The sequence below is a fragment of the Macaca fascicularis genome, chromosome 19 (genome assembly GCF_037993035.2).
Source record: "Macaca fascicularis isolate 582-1 chromosome 19, T2T-MFA8v1.1".
Taxonomy (NCBI): domain Eukaryota; kingdom Metazoa; phylum Chordata; class Mammalia; order Primates; family Cercopithecidae; genus Macaca; species Macaca fascicularis.
The window spans coordinates 36,813,242-36,835,730 of NC_088393.1; the positions used below are offsets into that span (position 1 = coordinate 36,813,242).

At 48.6% G+C, this 22,489-nt stretch overlaps 1 protein-coding gene across 3 annotated transcripts in view; it reads left to right on the forward strand.

Moving 5' to 3' along the window:
* VSTM2B (V-set and transmembrane domain containing 2B) overlaps positions 1 to 5,758 on the forward strand; it is a 38,987-nt gene extending 33,229 nt beyond the window's left edge. For all 3 annotated transcript variants that reach the window (XM_045378611.3, XM_045378612.3, XM_045378616.3), the window contains one exon: positions 5,060 to 5,758. In XM_045378611.3, the coding sequence (XP_045234546.2) occupies positions 5,060 to 5,148 (89 nt within the window). In that variant the 3' untranslated portion in view covers positions 5,149 to 5,758. The remainder of the gene's footprint in view (positions 1 to 5,059) is intronic.
* The last annotated feature ends 16,731 nt before the right edge of the window (positions 5,759 to 22,489 follow it).

The following is a 22,489-nucleotide window of genomic DNA, read 5'->3' on the forward strand; positions in this document are numbered from 1 at the left end:
AATAGCAAAGACATGGAATCAACCCAAACGCCCATAGACTGGATAAAGAAAATGTGGTATGTATACACCATGGAATACTATGCACCCATAAAAAGGAATGAGATCATGTCCTTTACAGGGACATGGATGGAGCTGGAAGCCATTATCCTCAGGAAACTAATACAAGAACAGAAAACCAAACACCACATATTCTCACTAATAAGTAGGAGCTGAACAATGAGAACACATGGACACAGGGAGAGGAACAACACACACTGGGACCTGTCGGTGGGGAGGTTGGGAGGGAAAGCATCAGGATAAATAGCTAATGCATGTGGGACTTAGTACCTAGGTGATGAGTTGATAGGTGCAGCAAACCACCATGGCACATGTTTACCTATGTAATAAACCTGCACATTGTGCACAAGTGTCCCAGAACTTGAAATAAAATAAAAATGTTTTAAAAAGAAACATAAAAATAAAACCATAATGAGATACCATCTCATGCCAGTTAGAATGGCGATCATTAAAAAGTCAGGAAACAACAGATGCTGGAGAGGATATGGAGAAATAGGAACGCTTTTACACTGTTGATGGGAGTGTAAATTAGCTCAACCATTGTGAAAGACAGTGTGGCAATTCCTCAAGGATCTAGAACCAGAAATACCATTTGGCCCAGCAATCTCATTACTGGGTATATACCCAAAGGATTATAAATCATTCTACTATAAAGACACATGCATACGTATGTGTACTGCAGCACTGTTCATAATAACAAAGACTTGGAACCAGCCCAAATCCCCATCAATGATAAACTGTATAAAGAAAATGTGGCAGGCTGGGCACGGTGGCTCACGCCTGTAATCCCGGCACTTTGGGAGGCCGAGGCAGGTGGATCACGAGGTCAGGAGATCGAGACCATCCTGGCTAACATGGTGAAACCCTGTCTCTACTAAAAAAATTACAGAAAATTAGCCAGGCATGGTGGCAGGCGCCTGTAGTCCCAGCTTCTTGGGAGGCTGAGGCAGGAGAATGGTGTGAACCCGGGAGCCAGTGAGCCAAGATTGCGCCGTGGCACTCTAGCCTGGGTGACAGAGCAAGACTCCATTTCAAAAAAAAAAAAAGAAAAAGAAAATGTGGCACATATACACCATGGAATACTATGCAGCTATAAAAAGGATGAGTTCATGTCCTTTGCAGGGACATGGATTAAGCTGGAAATCATCATTCTCAGCAAATTAACACAGGAACAGAAAACCAAACACTGCGTGTTCTCATTCATAAGTGGGAGTTGAACAATGAGAACACATGGACACAGGGAGGGGAACATCACACACTGGGGCCTATTGGGGGTTGAGAGGCTAGGAAAGGGATAACATTAGTATAAACACCTAATGTAGGTGACAGGTTGATGTGTGCAGCAAACCACCATGGTACGTGTATACCTATGCAACAAAATTGCACATTCTGCACATGTATCCCAGAACCTAAAGTATAATAATATTTTAAACAAATAAATAAGTAGGTAATTGAGGAGATAATTTGCCCTGCTGGTTCTAGCTTGGAAAATTTTCTTCTTGAGAGAAGGAAATCTACAACCTGAGAAAGATTATTCTCCAATCCTTTTAGAGAAGAAGCTATGTCACCCTTTTCTGTAACATCTCTTTGCATGGCACTTGACTCTGTTTGAGGCGCTGTTGTTTACATGCTTGTATTGTTAGCTTTTGATACATAAGGACCCCAAAACTCTGGCTTTGGCAGAACACCACAGCCGTTTTTAGGTCAGGATTCTGGCTCAGCAATTTGGGCTGGGCTCAGTTGGGCAGTTCTTCTGCTGGTCTGTTGGGCTCAATCATGCACCTATAATCAGCTGCTAATTCAATTGAGGCCTGGTTCGTTTAGAGGGACATCCGCTAGGACTTCTCATGGCTCTTATCCTGCAGCAGGCTGGCCCAGGCTTGTTCATGTGACAGTGGGTTCCAGGAGCCACAAGAGAGAGGGCAAACCTCAGTGCACAAGCACTTTTCAGGCCTTTGCTCACTTCACACCCGATAATGTTCCATCAGCAAAAGCAAGTCATGTGGCCAAGCCCAGAGTCAGTGTGGGAGGGCACTATGATAGGGATGCTGGGATGGGGAAGGGGGACTTGTAGCCGTTTTTGCAATCAACCACTATGATATTGCTTAATCTGGACCCCCGCCCAGTGAGACATGCCATGCACATATTAATTTATGGAGCTATGCACATCCCATTTTATGAGGTGAAGAATGTTGCCCAGGGTCACATAGCAAGCTGGAAACAGGACTAGGCTTGGAAGCCCATCTCTCCAGTGCCAGCCCACTGCACCATCCCACTTCTCTTGGTTCCCTCCCACCCCAACATCAGTGCTGGGCCAGGGAGAGAATGAAGTGTCATCCAGGAGCCAAACCCTGGCCACCGTGCAGACATCCACCAGCAGAGACACAGCAGGCCCTGGGTGAACCCTCCCCAGGCATCAGCCTCCAAGAGCCAACACTGCAGCCCCACTGCCACTGCAGCCTCCACCCTGGCCCAGCACAGAATGGCAGGCTGGTTATTTCAATCAACAGTGTTTTGAAAACCTTGCAATTTAAAACCTTTTAAACATTAGTAGGTGAGGCTGTGATAGTGCCAATGACTAGTTGGGAGTACTTAGAGGCAATCTTAAATGTCTCCTGAAATCTCCATGCCAACGGTCCCATGAGGCACCAGGCAAGGTTAACGTTGCCAGGCTCACCCTCCTGTTAGCCATTTCCCCTGCTGCTGCATATCCTGAGTGTCTGGAGTTCCATGCACAGGTGCATCCACCTTTAAACACCTCTTGTGGATTATTTCTGTCTCACCTGCACCTGCCTTCATGTCAGGATTTACAGAAGCCTAAAGATCAGAGCCAGGGGCCGGGCACGGTGGCTCACACCTATAATCCCAGAACTTTGGGAGGTCGAAGTGAGTTCAGAAGTTTGAGACCAGCCTGGGCAACATTATGAAATTCCATCTCTACTAAAAATACAAAAATTAGCCAAGCATGGTGGCAGGTACCTGTAATCCCAGCTGCTCGAGAGGCTGAGGCAGGAGCATCACTTGAACCTGGGAGGCAGAGGTTGCAGTGAGCCGAGGTCACGCCACTGCACTCCAACTTGGGTGACAGAGTGAGACTCCATCTCAAAAAAATTTAAAAAAAAAATTAAAAAGGCCAGGCGTGGTGGCTCACACCTGTAATCCCAGCACTTTGGGAGGCTGAGGCAGGTGGATCACCTGAGGTTAGGGGTTTGAGGCAAGCCTGGCCAACATGGTGAAACCCCATGTCTACTAAAAATACAAAAACTTAGCTGAGCATGGTATGGGGCGCCTGTAATCCCAGCTACTCGGGAAGCTGAGGCAGGATAATTGCTTGAACCCAGCAGGCAGAGGTTGCAGTGAGCTGAGACTGCACCACTGCACTCCAGCCTGGGCAACAAGAGCAAAATTTCATCTTAATCAATTAATAAATTAAATCAGAGCCAGGAGATCTGTGAGGACCGTGGGCCCAGTCTGGCTGTGGGTGAAGTACCCGGGAGGCAGTATTCTGATCTCCTGTCTGGATCCCCACTTTCCACACACCCGAGCCTCGGTGAACTCCACCCAGTCACCTGGGCATCCATCAACTCATCCATCACCGCTTCCACCCCTCGTCCTTCCCAGTGATGCCTAACAGCAAGGAATGAGAGCAAATTGGAGTCTTCGCAGTGACAACCACAGGATGATTCTTCCCACTAAAGGGGCCCAGAGGCAGAACACCAGCCTGAGCAGGGCAGGGCTGGAAACCGCATCCACTCATGCCACTGACTCTCAGCAAGTAGCAAGGGCGTGCCCCTGTGGTTTTGGCAGCACCAGGGAGCATGTAGGGTGCTTCCACACTTGCTCGTCTCATAACCCTGGAGGGAGCATCCCACTTTCCAGGTGAGAAGCCCAGGGTTTATGGGTGGGCTTTCCCCAGTTGCACGGGAGGCCTTACAACAGATGAAGACCCTAAAGACGGACGGGGAGCCAGGCGGGGAACCCAGGTGAAGCAGGGTGAGGCACAGGTGTTATGGCATCCATGGCAGGCCAGGGGCCAGGTTATGATCATATTGGAGAGACAGGTGGGAGTGACCCAGATGTTGCTGGGGTCGTTCCTCAAAGACCCCAGCCCACTCGTCTCTACCAACCTGCGATTTCTCAGCTCCACACTGCAACCCAAAGGGTGGATAGACAAGGTTGCTGTGGAAAGAAGACTTACACACAGCAGCATCAGGATGCCTGAGACAGGGTGCATGGGAGTGCAAAGCTGTGCAGTTTAGGCAGGGCTGTGGAGGTGATGCTGGGATGCACAAGGGACAGAATTGTGTGCAATCATGTAGCCTTCGTGGAGAAGGAGGACAAGCAGGGCCGGAAATTATGAGGACATTTTGCAGCGTGTATTTGGGGAGAAGGAAGCATATTGTCTTTTTTTTTTCTTTTTTTTTTTGAGACAGAGTCTCACTCTGTCTCCCAGGCTGGAGTGCAGTGGTGCGATCACAGCTCTCTGCAGCCTCCAACTCTTGGGCTCAAGCAATCCAGCCTTCCAAGCAGCTGGGAATACAGGTGCATGCCATCACACAGAGCTAATTTTTTATTTTTTGTTGTGATGGGGTCTCACTATGTTGCCCAGGCTGGTCTCAAGCTCCTGGGCTCAAGTGATCCTCCAGCCTCAGCCTCCCAAAGTGTTGGGATTACAGGCGTAATCCCAACCATGCCCAGCTCATATCATCTTTTTGTTAAAATAAGGTAATGACTTGAACATTAGAGGTCTCACACCTCACTTCAGGCCAGGCGCTTGTGTCTGATCTCACTAGGATCCTAAAGTGTATTGTCTGTAAATTACAAACTGCAGCAACAAAATGCTTTATCATTAAACCAAGGCAGCCAGATGCACCAGCCTCCAGCTGGGTGCTGAGTGTGAGCCGCCCCAGCCTGGGGAAGCCTCACTGTCCCTGGTCTGCTGTAAGCTCCTAGGTTCTTGTGACTCAGCTGTTAACCTTGCCTGTTTTCTCATCCCCTGCAGGCACCGGCCGTAGCTCCACCACAGACCCGCTCTTGTCCCTGCTTCTGTTAGCTCTGCATAAGTTCCTGCACCTGCTGGTGGGACATTGACAGACAGGGCCAACCCGAGCATCTCAGAGGCCACACATGACCTGCCCAGGGCCCTCGGTGAGGACCACGTCGCTGAATGGACACAGAGAGACTGAGAGACGCATGAAAAAGTCCACATGGAAAATAAATAAATCATATTTTTGGGGAAGTTACACAAATGTAGAACACCTAAAATAATGCATCTAGTTTCCAAATAATTTGGAGTTTGGCCCATGCAGTCTGCATGGGAATCAATGATTTCTCTACTTCAATGTAGTTTTATTTTCTACACTTTCCCTCCAAGTCTTCATTTTGCACGAACTGTTGAGCAGTTATCTTTAGGATAATATGTACAAATGTTGGGGTCAAAGCCTTTTGACAAAGCGAAATATTTTTAGTAGATTATTGTGTTTAGGATTTTTTTTATTTACTTTTTTTCTTTGGGGGCTTTTCTTTTTTATTAAATTATTTCTTTTGAGGCATTTTGATTAAAAAAGACATCTTATCATAATTAAAATTCACTGTCAATAATATTTATTTTTAAATAAAGATTGGAAACAAGGTCAGACACTTGTTTATAAATTGTATTGTATATTGCTGAAGAACAGTTGAATAAAAAACAACTTTGAAATAACCTTTCTACAGCCATGTATGAATGTCAAGCGTTGGTGCCCACTGCAGCTTGGCTGCCTGCCGTCCCCTCCTGTGCTCTGACGCCAGCTGCACTTTTGGCTGGGTGTCACCCGACGTGGAGGACAGCCCAGGGCACCTGGCTGAGACCACGCTGAGCAGATGGGAGCACCTGCCCAGCCTCCCTTAGGGACAGGGCACCTCATGGAGGCGGCAGTGAGACCAGCCCCCAGCCTGGGTCCTGAAGGAAAGGAGATCACCAGGAGGAGGTGTGAAATAAGTCAAGAACCACTCCTTCCCACTTAGTTTCAATGAATCATGCAATGCATTCGCCCACTTGGAGATTGTATGTCAAGGTGTATTTACTGTGGTTAGCTTTGCTGCTAGTTTGAAGGGGGAATTTGGGGAGAAGGTAGGGCTTGCCACACTCCTTCCCATGCATCTAAAGATTGCTTTGAGCCTCTGAAACTCATGGGTTTGGGGCAGGTTACACATGTCCTAAGGAAACGGGCACGCCCTGTGTGGGGGCTACTATGTATATTTCATTCTCTGACAGCATCTCATTAGATAGCTGGAGCCCATGGATTTGTTTAAAACCCAGCCAGATTTTAACACCTGCAGTTTCAGTAAGTGTGGTTGTCATTGATGTCGTTCGCCAAATACTTCCGTTCTCCGCTGGTGAGGCACGCGGCAGGATGGCGCTTCCTGGCCTCCTGTGGCGGGTGGGGCCGCAGCTCTGGCGCATGAGCTGGGAACAGAAGGGACAGGCATTGCTCCTAGTCCAAGGCACAGGATTGCTAGTGCGAGGCCCTCCAAAGCACTTGTCCTCTGACGTGACGACTCGCAGCGTTCCCATCAGCAAGTGTTCTGCCAGTCTAGGTCCCTGAGTGACTGCGATGAACACAGCCTTCCCTGTGGCCAGCGCTGGATCGTGCAGCCCCGTGAGGAGTCCACGGTGCCGCTTCACCCACTCATCTTCGGGCATACCCAGTCTGTCCTGATTGGCTCAGTGTGTAGTTGATTGACTGTATTTAGCTCAGGGGAGGAGAAATTGTGCATTTGGACAGTCCCACGTGTACAGAGACCCCGGGGTGGAGCTGATGTCTGGGGAGGCCTGTGTGGAGAGAACGGTCAGGACGGCTGTTTCTGATGGGTACATTAACTTGTTTCACAATTCCTTTATATTGATCAGCACCAATCGAGCTGTAAATTTAATCACTCTGTCTGGCGGATAGTGATTCTGTCCAGAAGGATCATCCCCTTTTACAGTTAACTCAATACTGCAGCAGCTAATGTCATGTTAAATACTGGCCCAGTGTGCTGGAGAGCAAACCGTACTTCCCGGATACCAGTGGAACGGGGACAATGTGTCAGTAAGGGTGATGTTGTGCCAGATCGTTCCAGGGGACGGAGGGCTGGGGATTCATTCCCCATTATCAAAACCAGATGCCTCTGTACAAACACAGGTGGTCAGGTCCCAGCCTGGAAGCTCCCAACCTTTAGCATGATATGCACAGGGGAGGGGCAGGTGTGATGGGCACAGGGGAGGGGCTGATGTTATAGACACAGGGGAGAAGCTGTGAGAGGGGTACGGGGAGGGGCTGGTGTGATGGGCACAGGGGAGAAGCTGGTGTGATGGGTACAGGGGAGAAGCTGGTGTGATGGGCACAAGGGAGAGGCTGGTGTGATGGATACAAGGGAGGCGCAGGTGTGACGGGCACAGAGGAGAAGCTGGGGTGATGGGCACAGGGAAGAAGCTGGTGTAATGGGCACAGGGGAGGGACTGCCGTGATGGGCACAGGGGAGGGGCAGGTATGATAGGCACAGGGGAGAAGCAGATGTGATGGGCACAGGGGAGAAGCTGGGGTGATGGGCACAGGGGAGGGGCTGGTGTAGTGGGCACAGGGGAGGGGCTGGTGTAGTGGGCACAGGGGAGGGACTGCCGTGATGGGCACAGGGGAGGGGCAGGTATGATAGGCACAGTGGAGAAGCAGATGTGATGGGCACAGGGGAGAAGCTGGGGTGATGGGCACAGGGGAGAAACTGGTGTGATGGGCACAGGGGAGCGACTGCCGTGATGGGCACAGGGGAGGGGCTGGGGTGATGGGCCCTGGTGAGAGGAGCAGGTGTGCTTTGGAGAAACCAGCCTTTTCTGCGCAGAGGCTTCCCCTCAAACACAGAAAAGTATTCCTCATGTCTGCCTCCTGGGGACAGAGCACTTCTAGGTGGGAAGCTGAGCATGAGGCTCAGCAAGTTCCCTGAAGGGGAGGCTGAACCCGGCCTCCAGCAGAAGTTAATGGAACTGAGACTGGAGCTGTTGCCGGGCTGGAAGGCACGGCCAATCTCTGGACCCAGGCTCCCAAGGAGCGGCTGCCAGCAGTCCCGCTGGTCCAGGGCCCTGGACACAGAGAAAGAACAAGTTAAGTGCACCCCTAAGAATCCACAGTGCCGATCCGCGAAGCCTGGGCGCGTGCTTTCTGGGGTCTCACGCACTCCGAAAATGAGGACAAAGAACCCTTAGCCTGCACTGTGTTTTATGGAATGCATACAAACCGGAACAGAGAAGCACCCTCCAGAAACAAAAACCGTGGCATGGTGCTCACTCCCAAAACTGCCTTTCCCTTTGGAGTTTGCTTTCAGCCTCGGCAGACATGGGCTGGGGTTGGAGAACAAGACGATCTATTTCCGTTTGGGAAAAATGCACGGTGGGCGGCCTCGGGAGCTCGGATGCAGCCAGAGAGTACCCCCGCCTGCTTGAAGGGACTGTGGAGCTGTGGGTCTGTATAGCAACTAACTCCAAAGTGAGGGACAGGAGTCCACAGGGAGTACAAACTCCACCCCAGCCTGGGGCTGAGTGACAGCAGGGAAAGGAAGGAGGGCAGCCAGGCTGGGGGGTAGGGGAGACCAAGCCACGCCCAGACCTCCGTGGAGGAGCCCTGCTCTGCCTGGTGATGAGGATTGTCCCTGACTCTAGCCCCTCATGTGATACTGACCCACCTGTGCCCTCCAGGCAGCAGCCAGTATTTGGGGGCATAGCCTGGAAGGAAGGACAGGAATGCCCAGAATTTGACCGGAGGTGGTGTGGGCAGAGGCTGCAGCATTCTGTTTCAGTTCTGTCTCAACCCCACATTCCTGGTTACAGCTCTGGCTCGGAAAACAACAGCTCTGTCTGATCCAAGACTGCCCTTGGTTGGAATACAGCAAACAGCCATTTGTGAGCTGCTGAGCTCGTGGCTAAAGGGGCTTCTACTTTTGCCAGCCAGGGATACAGTCTAACTTTTTTTTTTTTTTTTACTTTAACTCTCCGGTCTATCTTTTCTTTTTTTTTGAGATGGAGTCCCACTCTGTCGCCCAGGTTGGAGTGCAGTGGTGTGATCTCAGCTCACTGCAATCTCTGCCTCTGGATTCAAACGATTCTCCTACCTTGGCCTCCCAAGTAACTGGGACTACAGGCACCTGCCACCACACCCAGCTAATTTTTTCCCTTTTTTTGTATTTTTAGTAGAGACAGTGTTTCACCATGTTGGCCAGGCTGGTCTCGAACTCCTGCCTCAGGTAATCCACCTACCTCGGCCTCCCAAAGAGCTGGAATTACAGGTGTGAGCCACTATGCCAGGGGAGTTCTTGCCTATTTTTGCACCGCTTCTTCCAGTGGGCCCATCCCCACTTTGGGCGACACTGGTCATTCATTTTGCCTGCATTTCAGAAGATATAACTCCCACTTTTCTGGGGGACAGGTGGCCAGAGGCTTTGGTGAATTTGCCCCACATGCATGCGCACACCTGTGTGTAGCAGCCTGCTGCTTTAGAACACCATTTCTTTCCTTCCCACCCAGGCTGCAGCAGCAGGAATGGCCCAGCACTGGGGAAACTTCAGCCAACTGGGTGCCCGATCTCCCCACAATGGAGCTGCTGCCTCTCAGGGCTCCCTACCTTCCTCAACCAAGAAGAACCTGCACACCCCACCAGAGCATAAATACACCTTTTACCTCATGCCAGGGGCCCTAGAAACACATGGAAATCCCACGACCTTTATGAGGGACCTGCCCCACTTTGTGGCTACAGACACAACATGAGACAGAGTCTGGAAACACCACCAGAGGTGACCCCTTTTAAATGACAAAGACCCAAGGAGCACCAAAAATATATTTCAAGTCACAGAAAACATGACTTCACACCAAGTCTAACTTTCCACCAACTAGCAAAGACCCAATAAAGATGATGTGTTCCCTCCACCTGATTGTTTAAAAGGGAGAAATGGTAAGTGGACTTTTAGCAGAAAGTATATGTGGTCTCCTTCAGATTTGAAGTTAGAAATGATTTTTTAAATGAGACCGAAAAAGCAGTAATTATAAAAGAAAATATGCACCAGGCGTGGTGGCTCATGCCTGTAATCCTAGCACTTTGGGAGGCCAAGGCGGGTGGATCACGAGGTCAGGAGTTCAAGACCAGCCTGGCCTACATGGTAAAACCCTGTCTCTACTGAAAATACAAAAATTAGCCCGGTGTGGTGGCGCATGCCTGTAGTCCCAGCTATTCCAGAGGCTGAGGCCAGAGAATTGTTTGAACCCAGAAGGCAGAGGTTGCGGTGAGCTGCGACTACACCTCTGCACTCTAGCCTGGGTGACAGAGCAAGACTCTGTCTCAAAAAAAAAAAGAAAAAGAAAAAGAAAGAAAGAAAATATGGACAATTTTGACTACATTATAACAAAGAGCATTTGTTTATCAAAAACCATCACAAAGCAAGTGAAAAGAGACTTACAAAATACACCTAAGAAAGGATTACTATCAAACATGTACAAAGAATTCCTAGAAATCAATAAGAAAAGCACAAACAGGCTGGACACAGTGGCTCCCATAGGCGAGGCAGGTGGATCACCTGAAGTCAGGAGTTCAAGACCATCCTGGCAAAGACGGTGAAACCTCTTCTTTACTAAAAATACAAAAATTAGCCAGGCCTGGTGGCACATGCCTGTAATCCCAGCTACTCGGGAGACTAAGGCAGGAGAATCGCTTGAACCCAGGAGACAGAGGTTACAGTGAGCCAAGATTGTGCCACTGCACCCCAGCCTGGGCGACAGAGCAGGTTGACTCCATTTCAAAAAAAAAAAAAAAATGCTCAAACAATACAATGGAAAGATGGACAAAGGATGTGAACCACCATATCATGGAAGAGAAAATATGGCCAGAAAAAAATATAAAAGGTTTTCAGCCTCAACAGATATGAGAGAAATGCAATTCAAGGCCACAATGATTATGCCCATTTAATTACCAAAGATTTAAGTCTGACAAAGGCCGGGTACAGTGGTTCATGCCTGTAATCTCACCACTGTGGGAGACCAAGACAGGAGGATCACTTGAAGTCAGGAGTTCCAGACCCTGTCTGGGCACAAGAGCAAGACCTCATCTATGTTAGTCCATTGTTACTGCATTGCTGTAAAGAAATACCTGAGACTGGGTAATTTACAAAGCAAAGAGGTTTATTTGGCTCATGGTTCTGCAAGCCTTACAGGGAGCATGATTCTGGCATCTGCTTGGCTTCTGGTGAGGTCTCAGGAATATTTCACTTGTGGTGGAAAGTGAAGTGAGAGCTGAAGACGGGAGAGTCGTGAGGAGAGAGACAAGGAGGGGATGGGTGCTACACTCTTAAAACAACCAGATCGCAAGTGAACTAACTGAAGGAGAGCTCGCTCATCACCAAAGGGATGGCATGAAACCACTCATGAGGGATCCGCCCCATGACCCAAACACCTCCCACCGGGCCCCACCTCCAACACTGGGGATCACATTTCAACATGAGATTTGGAGGGGACCAACATCCAAACCATATTACCGTCTTTGCAAAAAAAAAAAATTAAAGATAGCGACGCATGATGGCAAGCCTATAGTCCCAGCTACTCAGGAAGATGAGACAGGAGGATCGCTTGAGCCCAGGAGTTCAAGGTAGCAGTGAGCTGTGGTCACCCCACTGCACTCCAGCCAGAGTGACAGAGTTAGACCGTATCTCTAAAAAAGTAAAAATAGGCCAGGCGCGGTGGCTCACGCCTGTAATCCCTGCACTTTGGGAGGCCGAGGCGGGCGGATCACGAGGTTAGGAGATCGAGACCATCCTGGCTAACACGGTGAAACCCCGTCTCTACTAAAAAATACAAAAAATTAGACGGGCGTGGTGGTGGACACCTGTAGTCCCAGCTACTCGGGAGGCTGAGGCAGGAGAATGGCGTGAACCCAGGAGGCGGAGCTTGCAGTGAGCCGAGATTGCGCCACTGCACTCCAGTCTGGGCGACAGAGTGAGACTCCGCCTCAAAAAAAAAAAAAAAAGTAAAAATAATAATAGTCTGATAAACCAAGTGTTAGAGAAAATGTGCATTTCCAAGATCACCTAGGCATTGACTGTGGGAGTGTAAATTGATACAACCTCACTGGAAAACACTTTGGCACTAACTGTTAAAAGTGAACATTCACATACTGTGACCCAGAGATTCCAATCTTTAGTGGCAAAATCTCTTTCTCTTGTGCTCTGGGAAACATTAAGAAAAAAAAAAAAAAAACCTTCAAGGCAGCCTCATTCAATACCCTGGAAACAGATGAGTTCCCATCTACAGGAGAAAGGAGAGAGGATGGCAATGCTGTAGAAAGTTCTCATGATGATATGAACACAACATCAACTACTCCATTAAGAGTCAGCGTGATTGCACTGCAAGGAACATGCAACAAAACACTGAGTCTTAGCATCTATTAGTGGGGAAAACCCCCCAAAAAGGGCAGGGTGCCAGCTCTTACGTCTGTAATCCCAGCACTTTGGGAGGCTGAGGTCAGAGGATCGCTTGAGCCCAGGAGTTCAAGATCAGCCTGGGCAACATAGTGAGACTCTGTCTCTATTAAAAATTTTTAAAATGTAGCCAGGCTTGGTAGCACATGGGAGACTGAGGTGGGAGGACCACTTAAGCCAGGGAAGTCAAGGCTGCGGTGAGCTTTGACTTGATAGCACCACTACACTCCAGCCTGAGCGAACTAGTGAGACCCTGTCTCAAAAACAAAAAAGTCCTGAAGATTACCTACAATATAATGCCATTGTCATAAAGTTAAATCCAAACTAAAACCAACAGATAGAGGATGGTTGGATGGATGATGGATGGACAGATAGACTTCTTAAGAAAACACGTAGCTAAGATAAAACTGTCTTCAAATGAAAGCAATGAAAAGGTGAAGATGGATACAGGACCATGGTTACCTTGGTGTGGGGAAGCAGAGGTGTGAGGAGCCACAAGTGGATGAAGGTTGTCATCAAACTCTTTGTTTTCAAACTGAATGATGGGTTAGGGTACATCTTGTGTTATCAAAAATGAATGAATGGCCAGGTGCGGTGGCTCACTCCTGTAATCCCAGCGCTTTGAGAGGCTGAGATGGGTGGATCACTTGAGGCCAGGAGTTTGAGACCTGCTTAGCCAACATGTTGAAACCCTGTCTCTACTAAAAATACAAAAATTAGCTGGACGTGGTGGCGGGTGCCTATAATCCCAGCTACTCAGAAGGTTGAGGCAGGAGAATCACTTGAACCCAGGAGGCGGGGGTTACAGTGAGCCAAGACCACTCCATTCCACTGCAGCTGGGGGGCCAAGAGCGAAACTCTGTCTCAAAAAAAAAAAAAAAAAAAAAAAAAAAGGGGGGAGGTGGGGAGGAAAAAATGATTCAGTCCTATCCAGGATTTATATTAAAACAAAAACAAAGTAGCAGCTTTTGTTTTCCACAGTCCCCAAGACAAATTCACATCTAACTCAATCTCCCACCCAGAAGTTGCAAACTGGCATTTCCCAGGCTGCATCTGGCTGCAGACATGCTGCGTTTGACGTTCGCAGGGATGTTTCTTGTTATTTTCCAATATCAGAAAGTCTCATGTAAACGTCCAAATTTCTTCTGTCCTTTGCAGCAACATGGATGGAGCTAGGGACCATTATTCTAAGTGAACTAATTCAGAAACAGAAAATCAAATACCACATGTTCTCACTGATGAGTGAGAGTTAAAACAGTGGGTACATACATATGGACATGATGAGAACAACAGACACTGGGGACTCCAAAAGCCAGGAGAATGGGGGAGAAGTGAGGGTTGAAAAAGTACCTATCAGGTAGAGTGTTCACTATTTGGGAGATGGGTTTCCTAGAAGCTCAATACCAACCATTATGCTATATGCCTATGTAACAAACACACACATATACTTGAAATTTGTTTTAAAAACCCAAATTTCTGGCTTCTCCTGAAAAAAATACAATATGTAGCCACACGGGGCCCATATTCCTACGTGGTGACAACTGGTGGGTGCCAAGTAACAGCTGCCCCCATGATTCTCCAGGAGGTCCTTCCACTGGCTCTACCCTGCCTTTACCCTCTGCAGCCTCGGCCAGCTGTGGTCACTGTACTGGCCTCACAGGGCCGGAGAACATCATCACCATTCAGAGTGTTTCTCAAAGAGAGCTGAAGCAAAAGGAGTTTTAGGGTTAGCCAGAATCCCATTCCTGAAGCAGGTAATTGATGTTTTCAGATAACTTGTATCCAGTTTTCAATTTAAGAACACAGCAAAGAAGTTAAATTAGATTGCAGATAACCTGCATTTTCTTTTTCTGTGCAAGATTTTTCTGTGCTTTTTTATTTTGGTAAATTATAGTATACAAAATGTTCTGGTTTTGCTTTGAAAGAAGGTCTGCGTGTGTCTAAAACACAATCTACTAACATACTCTTATCTGCACAACCGATTAACTCCCTGTTTGCGACCAAACATCTTCCTGCTCCCTAAATACCAAAAGACGTGGCCATTATTGTTTAAGCCTCCTTCACAGACTCATTTCTAAGCCTTTCAATGGTAAGATTTTGCTCCCCCCGACCTCCACCTACAATGCTTTCTCCAAACTGTGCCCTAACGAATTGGTGCTTTTAACTAAGACAGACCACGGTCACTTTTCAAAACGTTAATTCCCATAAAATGGGATGTCAGTTTTACAAGGAAGGCTCTCCTTTATCAGCAAAAACTGATTCCGTTTGACTGATTAATTGTCCTTAGAACTGTCAAAGACTTCCAGACTAGGGATGACGGCTTGGGAGGAGGCAGCCATGCAGCCTTGCAATGTGGGGCACTCTTGGGCTGGGGAAACCAGGAGATTACAAACACACAAAAAATTAATTCAAATCAATACAGCAAGGGGTTCAGGCTGAGAGACATTCAATTACGTTGCTCAAAGAGAAGATGCTGATCTTCAGCTAGTCCGCTCCATGCTGCAAATAATAGAGCATTTTTAATTTGTGCAGCAGGGATGTTAATCTTTTGCCGTGTAATCTAGTCCTTGGGGAATGCCATAAATATGTGGTGCTGCGCATGTGAGGCTCCCTGCGGAGGGTACTCAATCAACCCAGCCCTGGCTTTCCTGCCTGTCTGTATGTCAATCTCTCAACACTCAATTAGGAAATATATGATAGGCTAATAGAGGACGGATGGATGGATGGATGGATGGATGGATGGATGGATGGATGGATGGATGGATGGGTGGGTGGATGAATGGATGGATGGATAAATGGATATAGAGGCAGAGAGAGACAAATGTTCAGATTATCAAACATCCCTTACCCCCCACCCATAAACCGTTTATGACTTCCGGATCTCGCCTGAACCAACAGCACAAATAAATCCCCAATGAATTATTCACATTTCAAAAGGATTCACTTCAGAATGCCTTTAAATAGCAAGCTCCTGTAGCATGTTTAAAATAGGATCTGAATCCCAATTTTATTATACAGAGAAAGAGAAGCACGCACACACACACACATGAATAATGATTTAGAAGGTTAGACACCAAGGTGTTAAAAGTTTATGTTTCTGTGTAAGTGGAATTGTACGTACTTTAATGCTTGACTGAGGTCTGGCTTCTCTGTAATGAACCTTTATTACTTCTGTAATAAGATAAAAGCAGTAAAATATTTTTAATTTAACAAAAGACAATTCCACCCCCCAAAAATGTAAGATTCCATTTATAAGGATGTAACTCTCCACCTGTTTTCAGAAGCACATTTGCTGTGTAAAAAGAGGCTCTCCAGGAACACGCTGTTTAGTCCTCGTTCTTCAGTAACTGAGCATGGAGGCTCTGATCACATCACTGGGGTGGGGAGCTTGAGGCACCTCTGGGTGGGTGAACCCCGACCACACCCACTACACCAAGAGATGACTCACCAAGAGTTGTCCTGGTGGCAACCAGGACTCAGGGGAAGGAGAGACTGGAAATGCGGGATGCCTCTGGAACCGTGGACCCCAAAAGCTCTGCAGCGCCTGGACATTAACTGCATTTATTTATTCAACAAATATACATTGATTAACTACTCCATAAACAGCACTGTACAGGAGAAAGAGATGAACTATGCAAGGATCACCCCCTAACCCACAGTAAGGGAGCTGGTGGTCTGGTAAGAGGAATCGACATCTCCACAGCTAAGTGGAATTCAAGCTGGACGGTGAAACCCACAGTAGGGAGCTTACCAAGGGACTCAGGAAGCGAAACAATTCATTGTGGTGGGTGGGGGTGGAGGCGTTAGCAAGGACTTATCAAATGTTTATGGAAATGAGCTCAAGTGGCATTTGAGCTGTGTCTTCTCCCTCCCTGATGCTCGGAGAGTCTTATTAGACACAGACAGCTGGATCTCCCCTACAACCAGAGCCACTGTCGTTTGGGCAAAAGTAAATCCTTTCGCACCAGCGGCTGTCACCAGAAGTGGCAGCCTCATTGCATCTCTTTCTGAGGCGTGTTGAGATGTGGAAACAAGAGCCAGTGAGTCTTGGGGCATCTGAGACAGAGGCAGCCCATGTGGGAGTCTCGGAGCCCACTCAAGAGCGTGGATAAATCTCAGGACAGGGTTGTGGCAGGCAGCATATGCGGAAGGTTGAGTCAGCCCTGGAGAGTGGTACAGCAGGAGCAGCTCCAGGAGGCAGTGCCTGGGAGAGACGGGCTGCACCGCGTGAGTCAGAGGGCACCTGTCATGATGGAGACAGATGTGGGGTAAGTCAGTCACACCACAAATCAAAAATAACAAGGAAAACTCTGGGCAAATGCAACTAGGGAAACGTCAGCTCTTATCCTTGCCAAAGCCAGGCTTCTCCGTGCACAGAGACTCACCCGAGACAACAGAAACAGGGCTGGGTGGACGTTTTGCAAATGAATAGTCAGAGAGAGCCACAGGATACATTTTTTGACCATGTGGAAAGCTAAAATCAGTCAAATAAATGAGAAATTTGCCATTTCCCCCCTAAATTTTCTGAGGCGGGGACTAAGAAAATGATCCATCAAGCAGGAAATATTTTAGCAATTGGTTTTTATTTATTAGAGAGGTGTACAGAGTTTGGCATGCTACAGTGTATATTTTCTACAAAATAGAAATCCATAAAAACTAGAGAGAAAGTTGAGATTTTGTCCCTGCTTGTTGCTATGAAGTTCTCAGTTTCCCAATGTATGTCACTGGTAACGATGAAAAGGGGAATTTTTGCAATAAGATCATATGCAAATGACCCTCGAGATAATGATTCAGCCACTCCAATGTGGGGACGTCTACTATCTTCCCACAACCTGGCTTACTCAGGCACTCAGGGCTAGAGATGTGACCTTTAGCTGTATCCTGACTATAGCAGAATCTTTTTGTGCCGTGCGTGACATTCCCTCAGCCCTCTCCAACTTCAGCCCCAGGCAGGGTGGAAGCTTCCAGGACAGACCCAGGCTCCTGTAGAGGAGAAAGGGATACTCAGGGGGGAACCCCGCGCCTCTCTGATTTTCTCTCCAGGGCTTCCTCTAAGCCATATAGCCTGTTTGGCTAAGAGCGGGCTCTGCGGAAGCACACTGCAGTTGGATGGCTCCTGGAGGGTCCCACAGGTGAATGTCTGCATCTCGCTGTCCGCAGGCAGATCCTTCTAGAAGGCATTGTGCCTGCTCCTCAGTGTACAGCCACACCCCTGTTGCCCAACCTGTGAGCTCTATAGCACATCCTTTCTTGGCTTTTTCTTCTTCCAGACTCACACTCTCTGCTCCTTCTCTCCCACTTTCTAGACTGACCCCCAAATAAATGACTTCCCCCTCTGCCCTTGCCCCAGGCTCTAATGAGAACACAGACTGTGCAGCTGTGATGCCAGCATCCATTTCCCTCATTGGGGCATAGACTGGGTGTTTCCTTGGGGAATTGCCATGCTCTTGGTGTGCACAGATTTGGGGGAGGCAGATCCAGGGGGGAACCAAAGTGGCCAGATGCTCGCTTCCCCATCCCCGAGGCCGCCTCTGGGACAAGCACTGACTCATGCCCGAGCCACCACGTTCCCCTGGAGGGGAGCATGGGTGAGGAGAACAGCTCGCTGCCGGTCCCCAGGAGCAAGGTTTTGGTTTGTTGAACTGTTCCTGCTGTATGGCCCTGGCTGTGGCTTCTCCTTCCTGGTCCACCCAGCTCCCTTGGTGCCACCTACCTCCCCTGAGCGCCTGACACCCCTTTCCATTACCACCACCTAGAGATTCTCCCCAGTGGAAGAGAACAGGGCAGGTTCTGCGGGTGCCGCCCAGATCCCCAGCTGACAGGGTTAGCTGCAGTGACAGAGCCAGCTCAAGCCAGCCTAGGCTAGCCAGGGTAGTGTATCAGGATATGGGGAGCCTCACAGAACCCAAGAGTGGAATTCACCTGCGCATCAGGGTGGGGTTATGATCTGAATGTTTATGTCCTCCCAATATTCATATGTTGAAATCCTAACCCTCAAAATGATGGTTCAAGAAAGTGAGGGCCTTTGGGAGGTCATTACGTCATGAAGCCTCTATAGGATTAGTGCCCTTATAAAAGAGACCCCAGAGGGACCCTCACTCCTTCCACCAAGGACACAAAAATAAAGCACTGTCTGTGAACCAGGAAGCCCTCACCAGACACCAAATCTGCTGGTGCCTCCATCTTGGACTTCCCAGCCTCCAGAATGGTGAGAAACAAATTTCTGTTGTTTATAAGGCATCCAGCCTATGGGATTTTGTTATAACAGCCTGGATGGACTAAGACACCATCACTACCCAGTGTCTAACACATCTGCTTCATGCTCCTCTCTCTACCTACTGGCTTCCTTCACTCAGTGCCTTGCAGCTGGTGAAAAATGACCCACTCTCAAATATTCGTGATATATGCAGCTACCCAAAGAAAGGATGTTCACCTCTTTCTCCCACTTTCTCTCTTTTTCTCTCTCTCTCTTCCTCCCTCTGTCCCTCTCTCCCTCCTTTCCTTTCCCCCTCCATTTCTCTCTCTCTCTGTCTCTCTCTCTCTCTCTCATGCATACACACACACACAGAGAGAGAGAGAGAGAGAGAGAGAGAGAGTCCTAATTCAAATTCCCAGAGAAGCACTCATATTGGCACAGCTTGGGTCAGACAACCAGTCCTAATTCATTCAGCCAACGATGACAAGGTACGAGGAGCATGGTAATTCCCCAAGCAAACACCCAGTCTATGCCCCAGTGAGGGAAATGGATGCTGGCATCACACAGCTGCACAGTCTGTGTTCTCATTAGAGCCTGGGGCAAGGGCAGAGGGGGAAGTTATTTATTTGGGGGTCAGTCTAGAAAGCGGGAGAGAAGGAGCAGAGAGTGTGAGTCTGGAAGAAGAAAAAGCCAAGAAAGGATGTGCTATGGAGCTCACTGCTTGGGCACCAGGAGTGTGGCTGTACACTGAGGAGCAGGCACAATGCCTTCCAGAAGGATCTGCCTGCGGACAGCAAGATGCACACATTCACCTGTGGGACCCTCCAGGAGTCATCCAACTGCAGTTGGATGCACGAGGACTGGCCGCCCCAACCCCTAGGACTGCCAGCCCCAACCCCTAGGACTACCAGCCTCACCCCTGCAGCTGGAGGGAACAGAGTGCCACTGGGATCTGGGAAGATGCTCTAAAGGATGTTCACCAGAGCAGCACTCTTCAACAGTCTCCATGCATACGAATCACAGGAAGACCTTATTAAAACTCAGGTCTGGCTTCACTGGGCCTGGGGTAAGGCCTGAGGGTCCGCATTTCTAGAAAACTCACGGGGGCTGCTGATGTGGCTGTACAGGACCCATACGTTGAGTAGCAGAGTATTCCAGATTGGGTAAGGAGGACATACTCACCCCTCTTCATCTCACCAAGGAAGCCACCCACCCCTCCTTCCTTCCAATGAGAGAAACCTGTTTGCTTAACTGCAAAGATTAAAAGGAAGCCTTCTTACTTGTTGAAATATGATAAGGGGTGAGTTGTCACTGACATTTTGATGAGGCTTTTTTTACACAGGGACATTTAACACAGCCTACAAACCAAACAATTAAATGTTCAGTCAAGCAATTACTTTCACCAAGTAGTGAGCAAATCAGATCAAATCAGACCCCAGCCCTAAGCCTCACCCCATCATCTGCCAGGGACGGTGATGGGAACATCACTGATAAATTATAAATGGCAATTCTACATCTTGACACGGCACTTTTTCCTCGACCACATCAACTGGCCATGTCAAAGTGGTCTGTCATCTGTCCCACTTGCCCAGTCCCCAGAGTCCTCGGCTGTTTACCCTGGGCCCCCAGCCTCCTATAAATCTCACCCCCTGCAGTCGTGGTGTCTCCTGCCTTCTTTGAAGATGGGTCCTGATCTGCAGAGACCCTGATCTGCACCCATCATACTGTACCTTCCTCTCCCTGGTCTCCATCTGCTCTTGTCCTGTCCTGTTTGTGATCTCGATTGCCACAGGTACCAGCCTTCCCTTTTCCAACTGCTCTTTGTGGCTGCAGCCAATGTGGCCCTTCACAGACTTTCCCTTCTTGCAGGTGGTCAAGGTCTCTGCACAAGGCACCCCAGGCATGGGTCAGGGACCATTTAGGGCAGCAGCACCATCCTACCAGTGACCCTACAAACTGAATGCTACAGTGTCTGCCGTGAGGCTGCCAGATAGTGGAGATCCATATGTCCCTTTACTCAGAGCCTCAGAAACACGCATATGGGGGTCTGGGGGGCCACATGGCACTGTGTTCCAGGACCGCCTTCCAAGGGGAATCCTGCCAATGCAGAAGCAACACAGCCATGCATCAGGTACTCAGCACTTCACACGGCCACTGTACCCTATGTTTTGGCCCACCCTCTGCACAGCTGCATTCTGGAAAAGCAAGTTTCCCAACACTATCCAGAGCCAGAATTGGTACTCAGAATGTGCCTGTGGTCTTCACGGAGGTTAATCTTGGATGTAGACCTAGCCCCGGAGCCAAGAGTCTTCTTCTGGGCATCCACGCTTGCAAAGTAGCTTGCAACCCTCATTAGGGAAGTAACTTCTGAGAAGAGAATTCGGCATCCCTGACCCCTGCCTAAAGAACCCCCCTCCTCAATTCAGCAGCATGGTCAGGACTGGTTCAATCGCGAGTAACAGAAAAACAACTCATGTGACCGCAAAGTGCAGTCGTGGCCGGACCCAGGGTGCAAGCATTATCAGGACAAATTCTCCCTCCGTCTCTTGGTTCTGCCTTCCTTGGACTGACCTGGCCGCAACGCAGGCTCCTCTCCATGTCTTGACTCCAAGGGCTCCTGCCTCACATCTTCCTAACTTAGCAACTCGTGGAATGGGCCCATTGGTCTGGCTTGGGTTGTGTGCCACACGGAGCCATTCACGGTGGCCAGGGAGACAAGGTGCTCTTCTCGGCCAGGCATGAGTCATAAGCCTAACACTAGAGCTAAGGACTGAGGGTGGGAGGTAGGACTCCTCAGAGAGAAGTTGAGGAGCTGCTGGCAAAAGAAGGCAAGCAAATCACAATTTGACTAAAATAACTAAATATTTGGGAACAACACATAGCTCTTTGACTCGCAATTACTACAAATAATATTACATTAAGCAGTTAGCCGACAGACTCAAGAAATAGCATGTCCTGGATAATCCCATATTTCCAGTTAATGTAGTTGAGTCCCACACACCATACTCTCAGATTGCTGAAACTCTTAATTTGGGTTGACCCAGATGCAGATCCTGAGATTAGGATTTGAGCAAAAGTAGTCTCTTTGGGAGGTCATGAAATATCTGCAGGGTAGAGGGAAAGTGAGACAGGGAAGGGAAGACACCCTAAAAAGAGTGTGCTATCAGGCTAGTTACCACTATGGGAGATTAGAACTAATCCAACAGGGGAACTAATTCCTTTGGGGAACTGTATTCACCTCTTCCCACACTGCTAATAGGGACATACAGGAGACTGGGTAATTTATAAAGGAAAGAGGTTTAATGGACTCATGGTTCCACATGGCTCAGGAGGCTCACAATCATGGGGGAAGACAAGGAGAAGAAAAGTTATCTCTTACATGGTGGCAGGCAAGAGAGTGTGTGCAGGGGAACTGCTATTTATATAACCATCAGATATTGTGAGACTTATTCACTACCACAAGAACAGTATGGGAGATAGCCCCCGTGATTCAATTATCTCCACCTGTCCTGCCCTTGACATGTGGGGATTATTACAGTTCAAGGGGAGATTTGAGTGGGGACACAGCCAAACCATATCAGGAACACCAAGGAGACTGGAACTAATCTGACTGGGGAATCCCACTGGGGAACTTCAATCCCAGGGGAGATTGCAAATCACACCTCAGAGCTGTCCTACCCAAGGGATGAGGGAGGTGGGGTATTGATACTCCCACTGCTGTCTGTCATTATTGAAAGCTGTTCCTGGGGCTGCTGACTTCCTGGC